At 38.2% G+C, this 21,571-nt stretch overlaps 1 protein-coding gene across 3 annotated transcripts in view; it reads left to right on the top strand.

Annotated features, from left to right (window-relative positions):
- LOC100691642 (netrin-G1) overlaps positions 1 to 21,258 on the top strand; it is a 66,593-nt gene extending 45,335 nt beyond the window's left edge. For 2 of the 3 annotated variants that reach the window (XM_005476629.4, XM_005476628.4), the window contains exons 4-7: positions 7,156 to 7,328; positions 12,061 to 12,087; positions 13,281 to 13,325; positions 19,351 to 21,258. In XM_005476629.4, coding sequence (XP_005476686.1) covers positions 7,156 to 7,328; positions 12,061 to 12,087; positions 13,281 to 13,325; positions 19,351 to 19,589 — 484 coding nt within the window. In that variant the 3' untranslated portion in view covers positions 19,590 to 21,258. The remainder of the gene's footprint in view (positions 1 to 7,155; positions 7,329 to 12,060; positions 12,088 to 13,280; positions 13,326 to 19,350) is intronic. The other variant, XM_005476630.4, reaches the window with a different exon arrangement.
- The last annotated feature ends 313 nt before the right edge of the window (positions 21,259 to 21,571 follow it).

Genomic DNA, 21,571 nt, shown 5'->3' with positions numbered 1-21,571 from the left:
ACACACACACACACACACACACATATACACACACATATATTTTTTTCAATAATAAATAATAAATCAAATAATAAATCAATTCAAACTTGTGCACCCAATTGTTGTTTGAAGAAATGAAAGACATATGCCATGCAATCATTACACCCAGGAAAAACAAAACTTCAAAAAAAATTACCATAGTATTCATAGCCATTATGACAATTCATGGCCACCTGTAATATCATTCAATCTTGACACTCACTGATATATATTTCCCCAATCACTGGCTTTAAGGTTGTTCCAGAAATGTAAATATCGTCTTAGCCACTCAAGCCCCACGCCCCAGTACGGGGCACAAAAAGGAGGAGATCAAGTTTAATCGGTTATAACACGGGTTGAGAAATATAAGTCCCGACATGTGTGGTATCCACAGAAACCTCTGAATCTCAGCTAAAATCGCTTATAAACCATTTCTACAACCACCAAACACAACGCAAACAAGCCATGATTAAACGAGTAGTTACATAAATGCGCACAAGCCCGCTGAACAAACAAACAAACAAGAAATTCTTCAAACTTCATGTAACCCACTAAAGAAAGGCTGGTTATCGTCCAGAGCTATCACTGATTCCAAACACCAAGTTTCCCCGAGCTCTGACCAAAATTCACTGAATGAGCCGCAAAAGAAGACCACAAAAACACACAGCGGCGCAAATGCGCTAAGACAGAAATTGGCTTACCGTCCTGATTTCCTCCGTTATTTTCGCCGGTAGCTGGTAGCCACGTGATTATCAGCAGTTACCACGCCTAACTAGCTGCATCAGAGCTATTTTCTGTCAACAACCTCCCTTTTAGACCCACCTACAGACATGTGACTGGACAGACACCACATGCAGTAAATTTGGGCCCACGTGGGTTTTGGCCTTGCAACTTCTGATTGGTTGAAGTAACGTGAACGTGGCATCGTTACTGTGATCCTATTGGCTAAAACGATTAAAAAGAGGTGTCAATCATGCAAATTGACCAAAAGAAACCAAAGTTACAGCCCCTCAGAGTTTAAAGGGCAAAAGGCCAATTAAACGCTCCATGCGCACGGCAGAAAAGGGCCATTGCCATGTAAATGTGTGGTTTATTCTTCAAAAATATATTTGTAAAAAAAAAAGCATTTTTAGGCCTGTTAATAAAATTAATTAATTTCTGCTCTTTAATACCTAAAAAATTCAACTGGCATGGTGTCCAATGTGTGCCAAAAATTGACATTTTTGTACAACATCTGAATATTCATGTATTGACAGTGTTGTAAATTTTTCACTGTTTCACTGTAGAAAAATAAATCTTTGCACAGATGATGTTTGTATGTTGGTTACTGAATTTCTGGAATGAAATGTGGACTGAAGCATATTTTTAAAAGGGTTATATGCTAAAAAAAATTAATTAAAAAAATTAGGCGAGGTTAAAATCTACTTACTTTTTCTGTGTTTCAGTCTTAGTAACGTTGACACAGTAATAACTGCTGCAATATTTACACCTCTGATGAAATTTCACAAGTGTCAGCTTTATTTTGATACCAAGATTGTAAGCACAGAGTTTGTAATTGCAGAGAAATAATCAATTAATCTGGGGCATTATATTTTCGAGCAGGAAGCTCAGAAACCCTTTGGGGTTTAAGAGGTTAGATATTGTTTCAGGGGAAATAATTCTTTTTAAAATAAAACGAGGACTTGGGTGATTTTCTTCTTTGTTTTTTTGGAGCCCTGTAACTTACTTGTATTACAGTGTCCATTCAAACAGCCACCATCTCTCTGTTAGGTGGTGGCCTTTTTTCTGTCTTTCCCAGCAACACATTGACATTCTAAAACTCTCACCAAGGCCAAAGTTTCCCTCAACAGCCTTGATCTCTCCATATCTGTCAAAGCTATCACTGGTCAGGATATGTGAGGCTCTGTACAGTGTCTTGTAGAGAAAAAGTGTCAGGAAACCTCAGTATGTATTTATACAGCATGGAGGCACATTACAGACTCTGACCATGGGTGACTTGTGTGAGGAAACAGGTGAGATATGGAGCTGAGGGAGACTGGTTTGCTCAGTCTTATCAGTCAAAGTGTCGGCCATGGGTTAAATCTCGAATGAAAAAGGGAGAAAGGCTTGCCATTCTAAGATACTGTGTGTCCATTTAAAAAAAAAAAATCTGAAAGTAGTACCAACATAAACATTTTCAGCTTTTTTAGACAATTTTCTTGCAGTGATGCTCTTTGACAAAATAAGAATAATAATGAATAATAATAATAATTAATCTGTTGTATTTTTTAACTGTAAGTTATATGGAGGTGTTCTTATTTTGCCTGTTTTCATAGCAGTGGACAACATTTTAGCAGTTTATATCCTAACTATGTAAAAGTGTTAGTTTGCATGCAACCACAGTAAATTATATCATTTCAAGAATCCAAGTTGAACCAGTTACAACAAGGCACATCGCACATTAACACATTAACATGAAATAATATTTATAGCAGCAACAAATTAATTGAAGTGGTAAAAGAAAAAAAGGGCTTCCAGCTTCTTCCTACAGTCCTGCTATTAAGTTAATTAGTGATTCAAAATTGGCTATAGGTGTGAATGTGTCTGTAAATGGTCTGTCCCTCTGTGTTAGCACTGTGATGGACTGGGATCTGTGGAGGGTATATCCTGTCTCTTGCCCTGTGACAGCTCTGATAGACTCATTAGATAAATAACTAAGATGGATCGATGGATGGATGGACCTAAGATAAAAAAGTAAGATGTGAAATAAGTTAGAAACAGAGAGTTTGTAGCATTTAAGCTTTATGTAGCTTTTTGGTAGACATGGATTTGGTGATTTATTAATCTGCTAACAGTAAAATACTACTGGAACAAGTTTATATATAACCAACATCTTCTTTAATGTCAGTGGTCTGCACACATGTTCCTGGACACCAGCGCACTTGATTGACTGGACCTATGTTCAGGCTAAAGGTAGTAGAGCTATCCTGGGAATTATAAAAGGTAAAGGCCAGACTCAGTGCGCCTGCAGACCTTTTCAACATAGAAAATTAGTAGGAAAAGTATATATGTTACTAATAATATTAATTCTGTCCTAATAAAGTGCTTCAGAAAACCTAAATTGCAGACAGATTTCTATTTTAGTCTGTTTCCGTTGCACTTTGTCACTTCTTGTTTTTATTTGTTCAATAAAACATCAACTTTGCCTTTCACACAAACCTGAAAGATGTTTTTGTATAAAGTGAATACAAAAAGAGCTAGATCAAGATGCACTTAGTAAGCCCGCAGTAACCAATGAGACCTTGAAACCATGACAGCTAAATTGAATTTTTCACCCATCAATTATATCATTCATGTCTGTCCTTTAGCTTATAAAGCTTGTCAAAAGGAAAAAAGAAGTATATATTTTTTCAGGTTCAGATCAGTGCAGGAGCAAAACATTAAGTTCCTCGAGTGCCCACTTGAGGCTGGCTCCACAAGCCAACTGTGGTCACCTTGACCTCCTTAAAAAGTGGATATCTGGTCTTAGATCTAAAGTGCCAATAATTTTTAAAGGGAATTATCTAATATGATTCTTTAAGGTAACGTTACTAACAGACTGTCCAAGAAGTCAATTTTTGGGGTGGAATTATATTTTTTATTCATGTTAATAAGCACAAATTAGTAGGTACCTAGTATGATGCCTCTTTTCTTAACTAAGATTTCTTGTTATTAAAATGTTTGAAATGTTTGCAGTTTTCTTAAATGAAATTGTAATAATAATATCGTTTTATCAAAATATTTTATTACAGTGGTTTATTAGTCAGTACTGCTTCACAATAAAACAGGGTTTACGTTTATATAACTGTGAAAAACAGCAGTAATTACAGGCATTTATCTGAAGTAAAACTACACTCTAGTAGATACATTGTTTTTTTCCCTTTGGAAAATCCAATTTGAAAATTAGCAACAAAAATGTAATTAAGGGAAGTGAAAAAAGAAAGAAAAGCTATAATAAAAACAAAAAGAAAGTTTCACTAGCCTGCCAGTTCAGGCTCTCTATTTAACTTAAGTTCTGTACTTCTCTCTTGTCTTGAATCAGTGATGCTAGAAGCTGTCACAGGGAAGAAAAGCTGTGGTAGACATAGTGAGCCTGTCAACACAGTGCCAAGCAGCTAGGAGAAGCCAAGGTTAGGCAGCAGCCAGAGGAGAAGAAAAGGCACTTCTGCTGTCTACTCCAGAATATCAACAGAAAATAAACCAAAAATCCATCTTGCTTAATAATTTGCTAATTGCATGAGCATTTACAGGCAGCAAATTAGTTGGAATCAAGATCCGTATGTCTCTTTATTTTCCACATGTAGCAAAAATTAGCAGTATTATAATGTCTTCTTTTTTAATGTCAAGATTAAAGACTCTTTTTGCTTTGTTTTGTTTTGTTGACAGCAGCAGTAGGATGAAACATCTATTCCACCCTGTTAAATCTGCAGTGTTGCTCCTTTTAAATTACCACATTTTAAAATGTTTTCTTTCTTTGCATAGCAGCAGTCAGCTGTTTTGGCATTTGAAATAGAGTTCATTGTTACTTTGTTGCATAATTGACTGACAGGAAGATTTTAATATTTTAGTGCTAGCTACTTGTTTTTGTCATTTGTATTTATTGAGATGCTCATGTTGTAATTGTTTAATAATCCCCTCATTGCAGACAAAACACACCTATATCAGTACTGAACCAGCAATTATAAAATGTGTTTTTATAGTGTTTTGAGCTCAATAGGCTGGAATTACAGGGGACCGCTTTCCTCTTGTGGCCAAAACCATTTATAAAAAAATAAAATTCTCTGATTTCAATATGACAATGCCAGTGGCAAAAGCGTCACATCCCCAAGCTCCCCCGAGTCCACATCCTCTACTCTATCAGCCTGCTAGCTGCACCGGTTGGGCCTGATGATCCAGATTTTGCTGGTTTTTAATTAAGTGGAAGGTCAAATCTCATCGCTCTTGACTTCAGGGAGCTGATGCTGTCTGCATGGCAGAAGAGCTACACCCAGTCATTAATTTTATGAAGCGGGGACTTTAATTGATTAAAAAGTTAAGGACTATAGGGAATGCGTGGTAAGAGGCACTAGTATTTCATTGCTGTGATTGTCGTCCAATATTCATCGCAATTTATAATGGTTGCTAATGAGGAAAGATGATTTGTGTGTGTGCATTTAGACAGACACAGATAGATAGATAGATAGATAGATAGATAGATAGATAGATAGATAGATAGATAGATAGATAGATAGATAGATAGACTTTTTCTATTCAGTTCAATTCAGTTTTATCTATACACAGCCAAATCACAACAAGTCACCTCAGGCGCTTTATATTGTAAGGTACAGCCCCTGCAATAATACAAAGATGATCCCCTTTGAGCAAGCACTTTGGAGACAGTGGAAAGGCAAAACTCCCCTTTAACAGGAAGAATCCTCCAGCAAAAGCAGTCACAAGCATGTGACGACATCAATGTCACGATGTCACACAAGTCACGACGGTTTGGGGGAGAGGGGAGGGAGACAGGACAAAGACATGTGGAAGAGAACCAGAGATGAATAAAAACTACTAAAACTACAAAGTTGTGTATAAACGCGTCATGAGTGAAAAAGTATGAGAGAAGGAAAAACACTCCAGTAGCCCGAGTAATGTAGCATAACTAAGGGTGGATTCAGGGTCACTTTATCCAACCATCACTATATATACTGTAAGTGAAAAAGGAAAGTCTAAATCCTAATCTTAAAATAGTTCTGATACTATTGTGCTGATGGTTATTTAATGTCCTGTTTTTATCTAAATTGTACTATTATTTTATATAAAGTACACTTTTGAACTTGTTTTGTTGGTATTGATTGAAGTAGGCCATGGCAGAAATAGTTTGAGAACCACTCCTTTAAACCTTATTCAGACTCTCTAATGCTGTTTAACAGCAATACCAGACGGGGTCTAGTTTCCTTTGTTTCCCGCAGTTATCTATCATTAAAGTGAGATGTCACAGTAAGGCCAGAAAGTCAATTAGAACAGATGTATTTCAGATTGTTGCTGCTATTTCTTTGTCTCATGTTCAGCGGTGATTATAGAAAACAGATACCCAGATCCTGACTCTCAAATGAGAGAAATCTTCCCTCGGAAGCACATTGTGAAAACAAACATAGGCATGATGTGAAACCATGAGCCGACCAAACCTCTGGGGAGGTCTACCGTGTCAGATTCACTCAATGGCCTGCATCCCAGCTGTTTCTGTATCAGTGCCCTCCTCCTTACAAGATCTGAGGTCACTGGCTGTAACCTTTTACCCTCATGGGACTGAAATCAAATAAAGGGAATTATATTTGGAACACTTACTATATGAAACTGTATTATCTCATTTGGCGACAAAAACAGCTTGTTCTGCCTCGGGTAGAGCTCTTTCCTCGGAGTAAACACAAATGAAAAAAGGTTATATTCTAAGTGCACGTAGTTTACTCTCTGCTCATTCAGGTTGTTTAGAAAGACTCAGAGGAGACTGAAATTGCAAACAGCTTGTTCTTTTTCAGCAAGCATAGGCACATGCTTCTTCCATGTGGTCAGAAGGGAGGTGGATTTGGAGTGCCTGAAAGCCATCCGCCCTTTTCTCTTCTCCTGTCAGGAGAATCTGTCAGCTCTGCCACAGTTCGGTCTAATAAACCAGCTTTGCCAACTGGTAGGGTTTCCTGCCTGAAAGCTCCCTTGCCAAATAACTTTGAAGAGAAAGAAAAAAGGAGTATTCTCTGGCTGCCCAGCTTCTCTTTATTCTATCATCTCTCTATCAGATCCCTGCTTTGTGCTCAATTAGTGAATCTTACAGAGTGCCTTTCATTTAGCTCTCAGAGTAGCAAAAGTGACCTTATTCGCATTGCTGTTCTCTCCGCAGGGGCAGTAACAAATGAGGCCTTGTTTTTTTTTAAAGGAGAGCATAATGAAGCTTTGTGGAGGAACGATCCAAGTCAGATAACCCACCAGGATTTTAATTTACCACTTTCAAAAAATTTGAAAGCTGCAAAAAAACATAGCCGCCGCAAGGGCAGGCTATGCATATTCCCTCCAGAAGGTATTGATTCAATGGATGCAGAATGATGCCTATTCATGTCTCTGTCTTTTGTTGTTATTCTTGTGTCTCAGGTGCAAGTGTAACCTGCATGCCAACAGCTGTGTGTTTGACAAGGGGAAGCTGGGCTGTGAGTGTGAACACAACACCACAGGGCCAGACTGCAGCCGCTGTAAGAAGCACTACCATGGAAGAGCTTGGAGTGTGGGGTCTTACCTCCCTATACCCAAAGGAACTGCAAATATATGTAAGTATAGAAGCGCTTGTAATGCTATGTGGACAAGCACTGGCCATGCAGCTAATCTGCAAGTGGCTGGCCGCACACTGTTTCCACTCTTGCTGCTTGTTACCAATGAAGGGAGCCACAATGAAACATCCTTTTTCATTCTCTTTTAGAGGTTATTCCACCTGTTTATGATTTCAGCTCTTTGCCACTGCAATGCATCTTTGCCAGATGCTGTTTTTAGCCTAGATTTTGACTATGTTTTCTAGTGCATGGTAGATTTAACAAACTGCACACTGAGGACTTGCATGTCACATCATATTTGACAATGATCAGTAGTATAACTTGTATTTTTGACATTTGAGGTGAAACTCGTTAAAAGACCCATGTTTACACTGTGACAAGCTGACTGGTGAATAGCTGGGTACACCAAGAGTGCACAGCCTTCTTTTGCCTTTCAACATAGTTTAATCAAATCATTTGTCAAGAGAAATTACAACATTTAGTTATAAACAAAAAAACATTAAAATATGAAAAGATTTTTTTCATAAATAAAAAGGGTGAGCTTTCATTTATTCTATATTCATTTCATGTAAAGTGAAATAATTCAAGCTTTTTTGTGTTTTCACAAAAAAACAATCAAAACTCAATTGTCTCAATTTATTAGAATAAATGATGTCCAGCTTTCAAAAAGTATGTCCATTTAAACATACGGTACATTACCAAGAATTGCTTTTTAAAGTGTGGTGTGGTTTGGAGCCGATCAGCTTTTGGCACTACTGAGGTGTTAATGAAGGCCAGGTTGCTTTAGAAGTGGCCATTGGCTCATCTGTATTTTTGGGTCATTTGTTTCTTATCTGTCTCTTGACAATAACGGTTCAAGTCTGGCAAGTTGGCTGGTTAGTCAAGCACAGTAATCTGAAGGTCAGCAAACCATTCGGTAGTAGCTTTGGTGCTGTGGGTAGATGTTCGGTACTGCTGGGAAAGGAAATCAGCATCAAGCTTGTCAGCAGATGGAATCATGAAGCTCACTAAAATATTCTATTAGATTGCTGCTTTGGAATTAAAACACATTTCCAGTGACATGGCACAGCAAATCATTTCAGAGTGTGGAAACTTCACACTGGACTTCAAACAACATTTTGTGTCCCTCCACTCTTCATCCAGACTCTTTAATTTTAGGTGAAATTTACTTTCACCTAAAAAGACGAGTTTAGACCTTTTTCTCCTTATCCCAGGAAAGATGCTTCTGACATTGTCTCTGCTCAGAAGTGGTTCGATATTGGAAATACAACGAGCCCCTTTCCTGAAAACATCTGTCCACGGACCAGCTTCAGTCCACTCCTTGTGAAACTCCTACATGTTCTAGACAATCCTCAAGGCTGTAGTCGTCCCTGTGCACCTTTTCCTACAACACTTTTCCATTCTGATCAATCTTTCATTAATATGCCTTAATACAGCACTCTGCAAACAGTAATTGTAATTTACTCAAACTCAAAATGAAACATTCTAATAATTTGAAATAATGGATTTCTGAATGTCATAAACTGTAACCCATAATAATTCAAATTGAAACAAAAATTAAACCAGAAATATTTCACTTTATGTGTAACATATATTGAATGTGTATATAAAATACGAAAATTTACCCTTTTGAATGAAATTTTCATGGTATTTATTTCTTGATAATACTAGATGCACTAGTATTTGTTCTCGCTAATGATTTTTTCAGATCCTATAATTTTCTTATTTGGATATTGTATTAAATTGCTACTTATAAATAATTTTAAAGTATTTCCAAGTAGTTAGCAAAGCCAATATAGAAAAAGTATAGAAAAATATAGAAAAGAAACCCCTGTTCAAATTCATGTTTTGTCAGGCAATAACCAGATGGGCCACTCAGTCCCAACATGTGACATGTGGATATATGTGTATGTAAAGGATTCATCGGTGTCACATTTAAACATACTGAGTAAGCCTCCATTTTTCAGTGTGAAGGGTTAATGTTGGGAAGGGGAATGCTCCTGAGCAGGTCACAGACAGCTTTCTCCTGTCTGACAAACGTAAGGCGTACTATAGCGAGCTTTAACAGAGAACTTTAATCTCTCTGTGTCTAATATTGCTGCAGCCAGCAAGTCAAGGCACTGACACCAAAGGACACCTTGTCCATATCTCTGCATCTGACGGAATAGAAGTATTTTGTGCCCTGGGATGCGAACGCAATGGGATCACTGACACAAATTCACTGTAACCTGTTAGTCTTAGGGTCTTTGCATCACTGGCAAGCTATTTTCTGTATTTCATTCATTTAGTATTCACTATTAAATAAGTGTCAATAGTCCTCCTACAGTAGTAACACTTTAACATTGAATTTATTATTGCTACCTCAACTCCATGACAAGTGTGAATTTGGTATCTCTGAGGCAGAAGGTGCTCTTTTGCATTATCCCCATTATAATCTTGGACTGGAGTTGAGTCACATTTATCAAATCCCATGCCTGAGGCAGGGGGCTCATTGCTTCAATAAATCTAATACAGCCATGCAGGGATATGGTGGTAGACGGCCAGGCAAGGCCAGATGGTGGAAGATCTAGCCCTCTGGTCCCCCATTCGCTCTGATTCAGCCTCCAGTCAGAAACTCTCTCATAGCAGCCGTCTGCTGGGATTGACAGCAAGTTCTTCAGATGTTCAGTTTGATTGTCTCACTTGAATTCTCAGACACCGTGTTATGATTAGATTTGTACAGAGATATGGTATTGCTATTGATCTGCTGTGTTGGTAAATTTGTGCAGTAACACTAGTTTATTGCTCTTCTAAGGGCAATTTCTCATTGATGGACTGGATGATTATTCGTTCATTTGAATTTTTTTATCAGTCTCCTGTTTGCATGTATGCACACTAAGCTGTGTGCACGCACACGCATGACGTACACGCTCACGCGCCACACTCGATTGTGTGTGGGAGTCTGTTTGTGGGAACATTTGTGAACTCTAAGGAGATATTGCTGGATTTACCCCTACACCTCCTCTGTGTTATGAATCTCCTGGCAATGTGGTGCTCACTGTCAGATTGACAGGGTGTTATTAAAAAATCCAACACTTGGCCGCATCTGCACTGAACTGATGAAACCAAGGTCTAGCCATATCAAAAGCAATATTAGCACTTGTTTGGAAGTGGCATAAAATGCAATAATGTTGCACATGGTAGTGACGTAACAATATTGGTCCCCCAGGTGTTGAACGAACACACTTTTGTCTTGAATTATTCTTATTTCTAAGCTTGGGTCCCATAATATGCCTTTACCTATTATGTGAAGCTCATTTTTCCCATGAGGATATTAAACATACAGCCCTTATATTACCACAAATATGTGGAACATGCGAAATGTAATTACGATTTAATAGCTTTCATCTGTCATCAAGTCTTCCTCTTTAATCTCGGAAGTCATTTATCTCACCGCTAGGAACAGGGCAGGGTCTATTACATATTCAAAACCACTGTACATGCAGATATATGGACATACGTGACCCTTCATCTAATAAATTTTAGCCCAAAATGGTGCACTGAGTTGCTAGGGGCCATAGCTGTCAGCAGCAGAAAGACTGAGAGTGATTCAAATCCATGATTTTCTGAAGAAAATAGCTCTGTGTGTGTGTGTAGGTGGTGGTGGTGGGGGAGAAGGGTGTTGTCTGTAAGTTGCCTTCAGAGCAGAAGAAGAATCACTTCAAGAATTATGTTGACAGTCCACTTTGCAAAGAGTGTCAACTCATCTTGTGTTCCAAAGCAGGTTCAGAGGTTAAGGCAGGTTGGGGCTGAGAGTTTGATCAGACTGTAGAATGTGTTTTGGCCTCAAAGGGCAATATTGTTTGCCCTCCATTTCTCACATAAAACTATGAGTGAGAAATTGCAGCCTAAATGTGCTTTTTGCAAATTGGAGCTCGGAATCTCTGATTTTCCGTATTTTTCAACAGTCGCTGTAACAGGTAATTTAGTGATGAATAGGCTGCAAACAATATTAAAACCCCCAGTGAAACATAATCACGTGACACGAAATGTTAAAGCTTGTGAAAGGCATCCAAAATTGCACGAATCCTGGAGTCAGATTTGCTTGGTGATAAACATCACACAAAGATGGTGAATCCACAGCCAGATCGAAACACACATGGATTGTCAGGTTGTCATAGTTTGCAAATGTGTGTTTTGTTTTAAGGCTGCGGCTTTGTCTCGACAGTTGCAGGTAATTTTTTGTTGTTCTTCTTCCCCAGTGTGTTTAATGGGCTTTTATCTCTCTTTTCTACATATTAGGAAGTTCCGCAAACCTGACAATAAGAGACGATTACAGCAACTAGCATTTGTAGATGACGTTTGATGTGTTGATTCATTCGTTCAAAGATGATATTGAAAAATTGTGAACATAAGCCAAAAGCAGATGAGAGAGAAAAACTCTGTTTATTGAAAACATGAATGAAACTGCTGATGACAAGACTTTTTCAATAGAGTTTTGATTCGGTTGACATTTTGTTGCTGGCAGGCCTGTTATTATCATCAGAAGAAGGCGGAGTGGTCAGGTTCTCTTTAGAGCAATACAGTAGCTGCTGCTAATCAGCGAATGCACTGGAGATCAATGTGATAAGTGCTGGTGTTTGGTTTTTTGGTTTTTCAAAGTAAACAGTACCATCAACAATATTTTCTCTCACGAGTAAAAAGAAATGAGTCGATGCGTTAATGATACATTATTTCCTTGCTCTTTCCACAGGTATTCCCAGTAATCACGGACCAGTGCGTAAGTTGATCAGGCTTTTTTATTGGCATGCTGACTAATATTTTCCTCCCTCAGTCATGGCTAACTCTTGTTTGACTGATGATGTTGTGTGAGAAATTGTGCTGTACGTTGCCATTACCATTGATCAGCATGTTTTCCACAGTGGGAAAAAAAATCCATCCTACCAGGGCACTCATGTAGAATTGAATCCTAATACCCTACATTTATTGAGGGGGTGAAACGATGCATGGCGTGAGGTTGAGTTTCTCCAGTGTAGTTCTAATAAGGATCACTGACATAAACGTAAGAGTGTTTGAAAACTTTAGAGTTTATCCTACTAATAAAATTTAACCTTTTAACATTCCTCTAATTTATTTCAAACCTTTTCCACTTCACATTCCAGCAGTTTTTCCATATTTCATGCTGCCGGTTTTCATAGTTTGAAATTGTTGTGTTTTTGCCATATCAAATGGAAAACAATTTGCATTAATTTCCATATGGCACTAAATCAGTTACACTTCTTTGAATTAAGCGTTCAAATTTCTGGGTTTTAATTATACCATAAGCCAGTCTGAATAAGCTTTGTGGTTTAAAACAAATTCAGATCTTAAGATTTGCCACATTCATTACTTTAAGCTATGCATAAATTGGATTGGTGGTTAGAAATATTATGTATATTTGGTAGCTATTGTGTGAAAACTTGCAAAACAATGGTAACAATTGATACATCTTGGTACTGGCGAGTTTATAAAACATGGTGGAAGTCCCGAGTGTCTGGCCAGTGTATCAGAATCATTTTTCCTTTCCAAACTAGAATATTTGCTCTAAGCGCACAGACAGATATTTGCCCTAAAGAAAGGAAAACCTTTTTTTTCTTATGAAGGTGTGGTTCCAGCCATGCTTCCCTCTGCATGTTGATGCCTGAAGGTGTCTCCACATACTGGATAACAAAAGCAGCTACCATGCATACACATTGCTATCTTTGTACTGTGGAAAATTCATTTAAGCTGCATGCACACTATTCTACATTAGGCCATTTACTACTCCAAATGTATGGCAGAAATCTTCTGGAAATTTGGACTGATCTTTGGCCTGATAAAGGTCATTATTGTAAAAACCAGCAACTATGCATGCTGTCCCTGTGCTTTAACTAAATAACAGCATGACTTATTTGACAGCCAGTGTAATACATAACCTTTCCCATTTTTACACAGATCGGGCAAATGCTTCATCTCTTGGTGTTGCAAATCGTAATCAAGGTAGGCTTATTGGCTTTGTAACTTCAGCATGACATTACCCATAGATAAAAAAATATCGACTGGTTATTGATTGACCGTTTGGAAAAAACAAAAGTGGAATGTAGAATATGCAAATTCTTGTGTGCAGTAGGTTGTCTTCCCAAAGCCCCAATGCTTTCATCCTGCATGCAAACAAACACACGCTGGTCCTTACAAGGCAAACCTTTTGTTGTGAGAACACTGCAGGGAATGGACCACATGCCTCATGATCACCGAGTCCACAGCCTCCTAACCCCTTTGATCATGCCCTTTTTTTAATTACCCAGTATGCTCTCTAGGGGTGCACCCTTTCTGCCACGTTCTGAAAGAAAAAAAATGAAGTAGAAGAAAAAAAAATGGAGAAAAAAGAGGAGAAGGAGAAGGAAGGAGAGAATAGGCTCCAGGGGGGGTTTATGTAGATTGATCTCCAGCTATCTCCAGATAATCCTCAGGCCCAGATTTTCTGTGTAGTGTGTGTTAAGTCACATCTGCACCACTGCTCTCACAATCAGGAGAGAAAAAAATTAAAAGAAGACTTTGAGGATTTCCACAATTAAGATGGAGGGTGTTTCCCTCTTTTTTTTTCTTTTTCTGGATTTGCAAAACTGTGGATGAGATTAAACAATAATCTAATCTTTCTGACGTCAAAAAAAATAATTAAATTAAATTGGCCATTAAACAACAACTCCATCAAGAATTTTCTAAATCAAACGTGACATCTTTAAATGGATTATTTTACTCCACCAGTAGTTTGAAGCAGACAATGTTTTGAGTAATTATTTGGAAAATGATCTGTTAATTTCTGTTGATTTCTGATATATTAAACTAAAACCTTAACCTGAACAGCCACTGACTTAACTGCTCTTAAGTTTAAATAGCATTTACAACAAACCAGTCTGGACTATAATAATTGGTATATTATTGACTTAATATGCACTTCTGTTGTTTGCCAAACCCCAATAAAAAGCAAAACATTTAAAAAAAATCAACTAACAAACTACATTAGCAGAGGTTTCTCCCGTGTTTCCCGTGTGCTAAGCTAAACTGGTAGCATGTTAGGAGTTTTGAAGTATAGCATTTCAACATAAAAGTGATAGCCTTGTCCTCATCACACTGTCAGCCCAGGAGTAACTAAGCACATATACTAAAATTTTCTTAAATGCGACTTTCAGATCTTGCAGTTTTGAGTTGACAAGCAGTAACAACTGCAACACTCGAGTAAAAGGAAAATCATGCACTTTCTGTCTTCAGATCCTCACCACCTTCAAGTGCTACTATACAACTGACAGTTTATATTGAACTTCAGAGCGCTGAATCACTGACTAATGATGAAGCCTTCATGCTAATATGATAACTGGGGATATGGCTGAATGAAAGTTTCAGCTTTCACTGACATCATGGCAAAAGATATTGACTGAGTGTAATTGAAACAACAGTATTCTGTCTCCAAGCAGATAATTAGAAGATCCTGTATCTGACAACTGTCTCCAGGTAAAGTCAATTACCTGTACGAATCCATAGTTATAGAGACATTTTAAAAATATTAGATGCATAACTGTGAATGAATATATTTTAAATTTTAATTAAATACAGGGGCATTTTGTATCTGCAGGGTCGTCTTTTTAAAAAATTGGATCTTAAACTTTATGACTCACTTTCAGTCATCATGAGCAAAACTCATTCATGTAATATCTGATTGGCTGATATGGACAGATGTATGTAAGAAGATTGGATGTTCAATAGAATACACCTCCACTACATGACATATCTAGATCTTTCATTAAAAGAGTGACACTAGCTACAGTATGATCCAGCTTATCGATTTGTGTCTTTTAACTTATCGTGCTGTGATTTTCTGTATATCTCAGACACTTCAGCTGCAGAGTATCTGAGGACATCGAGAGTTCACAGAGATGAGAGGATAACAGAACTGTCTGAGTGTGCTTTTGGACAAACAGACTACAATCTCCTCTTAAAAAGCAGAAAAGAAGGATGACTAAGTCCAAAGTGTCGCAACCACAATAGATTCAATGTATCCACAATAGTCTAATCCAGTTGTAGTACAATGCAAGACAGATTTACATTTAATTGCTTTAAATTGTGTCATAATTGCAATTCCACAAACAGCAATGGAAAACATAATTCAGGTGTTTGTCCTTCCTGTCACTTCTGTGCTGTTGCTTTGGTAAATTTTCTCCATGTTGCTTCGTGCAGCACCAAAACCCCAGAGTGGCTCTGTCATAACAGTTATACTGCTAAAATGTCACACATCTGACAGAGGTGTGAGGTGCACATATGTCTCCCGCAGAGTACGCCGGTCCTTGGGTAGGACTGGAATTGCTGTGTCTTCACTTGCTGCACAAGCCCAAGAGTGAGTGATGTCAGACAGGGTAAATTTGTAGGCCCACTGCATGAAAAAAAAGGGGGGGGAAAAAGAAAAAAAGATTTTTAATGTCCTCTGGAGGGAGCTTTACAAAGGCTGAAAAATAGCCCTTTAATGTTTTCATTAGTTCCTCCGAGCCAGACTAAAGACTACAAATTTTAAGCTAAGAGCTGGTGTGGCATACAGTGAGGAATCTCTACAGGGACACTCCCCACAGTGTCCCATGATGTCCTTTCAGATTCCATTATTCTTACATGGGAAAGGCTCATCTTTGTAAATTGAAGATAGAAGGAGGACTGGCTCTGCCGAATTTCACACATTATTACTGTGCTGCCAGCATCCGCTCCATTGCCTATTGACTAAGAGATGCATTTGTGCCACTGGATGGGTTTGAAGCAGGAGGACAGTTTAACTTTCACTGCCAGTGCACTTATTTAATGTGTCACTTAAAAAAGTAAACTACAGTAACAATCTAGCTCAGGAAATTTAAACTACCCATAATAATGAATTTCTCATTCACGCCTTCCAATTCAAAAGACACTTTTCTCTCATGGAAGATGGTGTGATACCTAGTGTTAGTAAACCACATCTAATAGCAGGTCTTGAATAAATACGTATATTCATGTCAGGAATTATTTCAGATTATATGCTCTTGCTGCTCCAGATTGCAGGCCTGGATAGACTGGGTGCATTTATTGTCTTTATAGAATATTTCTTGATATAACTTGACAACTATTATCACCACAGGGGAGAACTGAGTAACAGATTTACTCTAATGTTTGCCCAATAGTTTTAAAAATATTGGGTATATACGAAGACTTCAAGATAAAAGCTGACCCAGTATTAGTCACTTCAGCGATAGCAGAAGAGCTGAGAAAACTGTAGGTAGCTCAACAACACCTGCTATTTTACAGAATTATTACCACCAACAAGCTCATTCTTATGTTTTAGAAGGGGCATTAAATACCAGCTGTTAAGGCTGAATTAATAGGATTTATTCTTAAAAAACAAACATAAGTAATTTAACAAAAGTTCCACATCCCAATTTTAAACCTAGGAAGCACTCTGGGTTGAGGGCTGGGGTGGATGTAAGCCAATCTGCTCTTCTTCTCATGTCCACTCTGCACATTGTTATGTGAAATGTATTCCATCCAAGTAGTTTACTCTGTAGACATTGTATTCTACAATGCTTGGTTTGCTATCCTTTGTTACTATATTACAACCAACTGAGAAACTTTTCATTTCACTTTAGATAACAAAAAAAAAAAAATTAATTTATAGCGTAAAGCATCTTTTGTCATGACAGCACAACAAAGACAGAAAAGTCTTAAGCCTCTGCATAAGCAAGCTAATTGGTTTACAGATGCTTTTAGAGAGGTAATGGTCCTGAGGGTCTGCTGGAGGATACACAGATTATCCTTCGGCCACAGGCAACAATGTTAATGTGTTGACTAAACTACTGAGACTTGAAGTGTTTTGCAAAACACACTGAGCAGGTGTTTGCATTAGCTGTTAGAGTTTTTTATTTTATTTTTTTTAACTGACTAGAAATCACTGATTGGGGAATTGCCAGAGGGCCATTAATGTTTGCGCCCACTCTGGACCCATAATTCATGAGTCCATTCCCACCACACCTGGTTAAAATATCTCCCCAGTCATATTTGTCCCTTCTTTGAGAGCAACAACTACAACACTGTTCCCACGTGGTGGTCCAGTCAGTCTGTTTCATACAACAGAAAGGAACGATTAATGCATTGACATTTGATTGACAACCTATTTAGTCATGAAATTGTTGTAATCTGAAAGTCCAACAATATTCAAGCCGTGTACAGAGACTGGATTTGCCATAGGCCCATTTTATTATTAATTAGTTTAGTTTGTTTATGGCATTTACATATATCTACATGTAAATTATATTCCTGTCTCGTGTGTTACTTAGCTTGTGTGCCATGCTTTGTTTTGCCCTGCCCTTGTCTCTATTTCAGTCAGTTTGATTGCTTTTCCCAACCCTGTTAGTTTTACTTGTTATGTTTTTTAGTCAGCTGTTAGTGTATGTGTGAGTTATTTTGTGTTTCCTGCCCATTTTCACTTACTTATTTCTTTCTCTTTTTGTTTTATTTGGTGGGGTGGGTTGTTTCTTTGTTTTTTTTATTTTATTGGCTTGTTGGTATTACATGTCTTAACCCTCCAGCATCTTTTTGTTATTCATCTCTAGTAAATTTCATTAAATTTCACCTTTGTTTGCCTTACCCGGCCATCAGTATTTGGGTCTTTTTTAGAACTCTCCTTTCCAGACTCATTCTTTTAAACAGCTACACAAAGAAAAAAAACTTTTGCATACAGTAACAAACTTACAAGACCCGCTGCTATTAAAATAAAGAGTTTGACTACCATATTTGCTCGTTTAGTGCCGCTGTTATTTAAATAAAAGCACAGAAAGGCCATTAAACATAACAAGGCTAACACAGAAAGTGTCTGGAGACTGTTGAAAGAAGATGCAGACATGTCAGGAAAAGCAGATCTACCAGAAGCATCATTTCCAACACTTCATCACAAAGTTATTGAAAATCCTATATTAAAGATAAAACCCTGTGTCCACAGGTGGAATTTCCATTTAAAGTGCATAACAGCAGTGGTGTCTATGTGCAGTGGGTGGGAATATTATTAAGTTAAATGCAATACCAATGCCTTCTTAATCGGTTTTGGCATGAGCAATGATTATTTGTTGAGTTTATTCTGATGCATGAGCCACATTACTGAAAACCAAAAATGTGATTACTATTTATGCAAGGAGAGATATCCAATTACACTGAAATCTCTTGGCAAATATTACCTCTTCCAGGATTTCACCTCTGCAAGCAGAGAGGCTTCCTGGGATAATTGAGTTGTGAGTTTTTGTCTGGAAATGTGGATATTAACTTATGTAGTCCTAATCAGTCTACATCAAAACAAAGAAATGTTTGTTAGCCGGTAAAACTGCAGCCACGGATATTACATCCTTCTTCTGACAGTGTTGTATTGTTTGCTGTAAGGTTAACCACAGAGAAGAAAATAACAGCTACTGGTGAAATACCTGGAAATGCTCATTTGCATATGAAAGGTTGTGGTGATGTGATGGAGCCAGGTATCCATCCTGTGTCTTCTCCTCTTTCTGTTCTCTTCACCTCAGCACAGAGGGGCTGTTTCACAATACTCTGGCATCCTTTGATTCTCAAATAATTAAATTCAACTCATCAGTGCCATGGTTTGCTTGCTCTTTTGTTTTGCCAGAATTATTTGCTATAAAGTCCCTTTGGCGCTACTAAAAATATCCATGAATCCATACAATGTCTGTGTTCCTTTGTTATGTATTTTCAGAGGCTGTTGGCAGCATTATATTCTTTTAATATGTACCCTTGCTGTCGGTGTCCTCTTCCTTTTTTTGCACACTTTCTGAAGTCCTTGGCTTTACCCTCTCTAATGTGTCAGCTGTGCTCTAAGGACACAGAGCAGTACAGACAGGACAGGAAGAGGCAGCTTGTGCCCTGTGAACCTGCCTGTTGATGTTCTCTGCCGCCCTATCACTGAGTGATCTATTAATCACGCTTTCCTGTCTCCCCTGCCCTTTCTGCTTTGTCTCCGCAGCTCGGGTGTGTGACAACGCGATGCTGCGCTGTCAGAACGGCGGCACGTGCCACCACCATCAACGCTGCCATTGCTCCCCCGGCTTCACGGGCATCCTGTGCGAGAGAGCTCGCTGCCAGGGTCCAGGAGACTGCGATGACCAATTGTCTGGACAGGCCTCGCTCCATCATCGCCCCATAGGCCACCAGCGCACTCTTACCCTTGTAGTGTTCCCGCTATTATTCGTTTCCCTTTGCTGAGGGACCTGAACCAAATCCTCAACCAAAACCCGAAATGCTGAGAATGAACACTCAACCTTAAAGACATGAAGAACAAAGAATGTGTGGACAATGCACTCAGCAGACAATATAAGCAACTCTTTTTTGTATATCCGAGGCCACAGTGGTGGATGGCAGTGTTATTAGTGCAAATGGCTGTGCACTGATGTGTTATACTGAATGATAGAAGGATTTATGAAAGGTCTGGTGAAATCACTGCTGTCTTATAACTTCCCAGAGGAAACGGTCGGAGCCTTTGCTTTGTGATCTTGTCATTGGCTTGTACTTCAATAAAGGCAGACTGGATACTCCACTCAGATAAAGACACCCACATCCTGAGAGCAAACTGTATAAAACTAGACACATGATTTCTAAGTATCATCTGAAGTTAAAAAAAAAAAGTATATATATATACATATATAATAGTGTGGACGGGACTAAAATCATGTTGCCTCACTGCCTCCTTCCTTACTTGCTACCATCTTCTCTCCTTTCCTCTTTTCCTTCACTCTGGCCTTTTTCCCTCACTTTCTCCTTCGTGTGCTTTGGTGACCCTGGTGATTTTGCTTTACGGAAGGGCGTCTGTTGTTTCGCCAAAAGCTGCACATGCGTTTTCAATTCCCTAAAAGTACCAATCTAGTATGTTTTTTTGGTTTGTTTTTTTAAAGAGGCTTTGTAGTCATGCTTGAACTCACCTGTATGGGGAAAAAAAGGTGTAACATACTGTAACTGTATTTAATTTTGTATAAAACAGATATTTTCATGACTACGCAAAACAAAAAAGATGTATTACTTGTTTTCTATTGCTGGCGACCTGTCATATAGTAGATGTGGACTATGAGTGCGTAAGGAGTTTTGGTTGTATTATTTCTTTGCTTGTGTGGCACATGGTTCTCTTCATGGTTTGAGAACTGCTGTCAAAACTATGTTTACATTCCCACTTACACAATACACTTCCACCAAAGCGAAAAAGCGAAACATGTCTTTGTGTTGTTGTTGAACAATGGTAACATTATTAGTCGGTAACATTTGAAACAACATATGTAGAGTTACCGGTTTATTGTTTCTAGATAGGTGCAAACCAATGACAATAGATGAATGTCATCATAAAGGATTTTAAACTCAACAGCAGTTGCTGATAATAATATCAGTGAACGTGTAACTCCCTGGTTCTTTGTCCATGGCTGGTTATTTTACTGTGCTGTGACACGCTCTTGTCGTGCTCATGAAACATGGGAGAATGAAAAGAAACTCAAGACAAAATCCCATCAATTTTATGTAAATTTAACAAGAAGATTCAAAGAAAAGGAGATTGCTCCGCTGTCACAGAGGTTGTTCAGCTCAAGTCTGTAATCAGATCTAATCCTTGAATCAAATGGGAAGAGGGGACGTTTTTCTGAGCTAGTGCGACTGAAAGCCTGCGTCCTGCTGTGGCAGCCACCACAAAGCTACACGTTGAGGAAATGAGCTTTAATTCATGCAGGGTCAATGAATAGAAATTAAGATGCATCCCACTGGGTGACATATTGAGCACTGAGACCAATTTCATTTGAGAGATTAATTGTACTCCCAAAGGTTGTCATGAAACATCTAATTGTGCTAGAGTCTATTATAAGTGCCTCTCATTAAATTACTATCTATGATAAGAGTTGCAAATGCCTTTTTTGACAGACTCTTTCTTATAAAGTGTCCTTTGAGAACCAACACGGGGTATTTGAAAAAGGCTAATTCGCTGTAGGTAATCACTAGAAAGGTATGAATGTATTTTATTTAGCAAGGTTTAAAGTTTTTTAAGAGAAAAAACAAAATCTTGTGCTTAGAATTTCTGATGCAGAAATCACTAACAGAAAATGTGCACTTATCAGTTATTTAGAAAATGAGTCAGCAGCATCAGGTTTGGTCTACACCCGACTGTATTAAAAAGGCTAAATCTATGTTTTCTAGTTGAGGTGTGATGAGCTATT

The sequence above is a fragment of the Oreochromis niloticus genome, linkage group LG18 (genome assembly GCF_001858045.2).
Source record: "Oreochromis niloticus isolate F11D_XX linkage group LG18, O_niloticus_UMD_NMBU, whole genome shotgun sequence".
Classification (NCBI taxonomy): domain Eukaryota; kingdom Metazoa; phylum Chordata; class Actinopteri; order Cichliformes; family Cichlidae; genus Oreochromis; species Oreochromis niloticus.
Note: the sequence above shows the minus strand (reverse complement) of the source record. Positions and strands in the feature narration are given on the sequence as shown.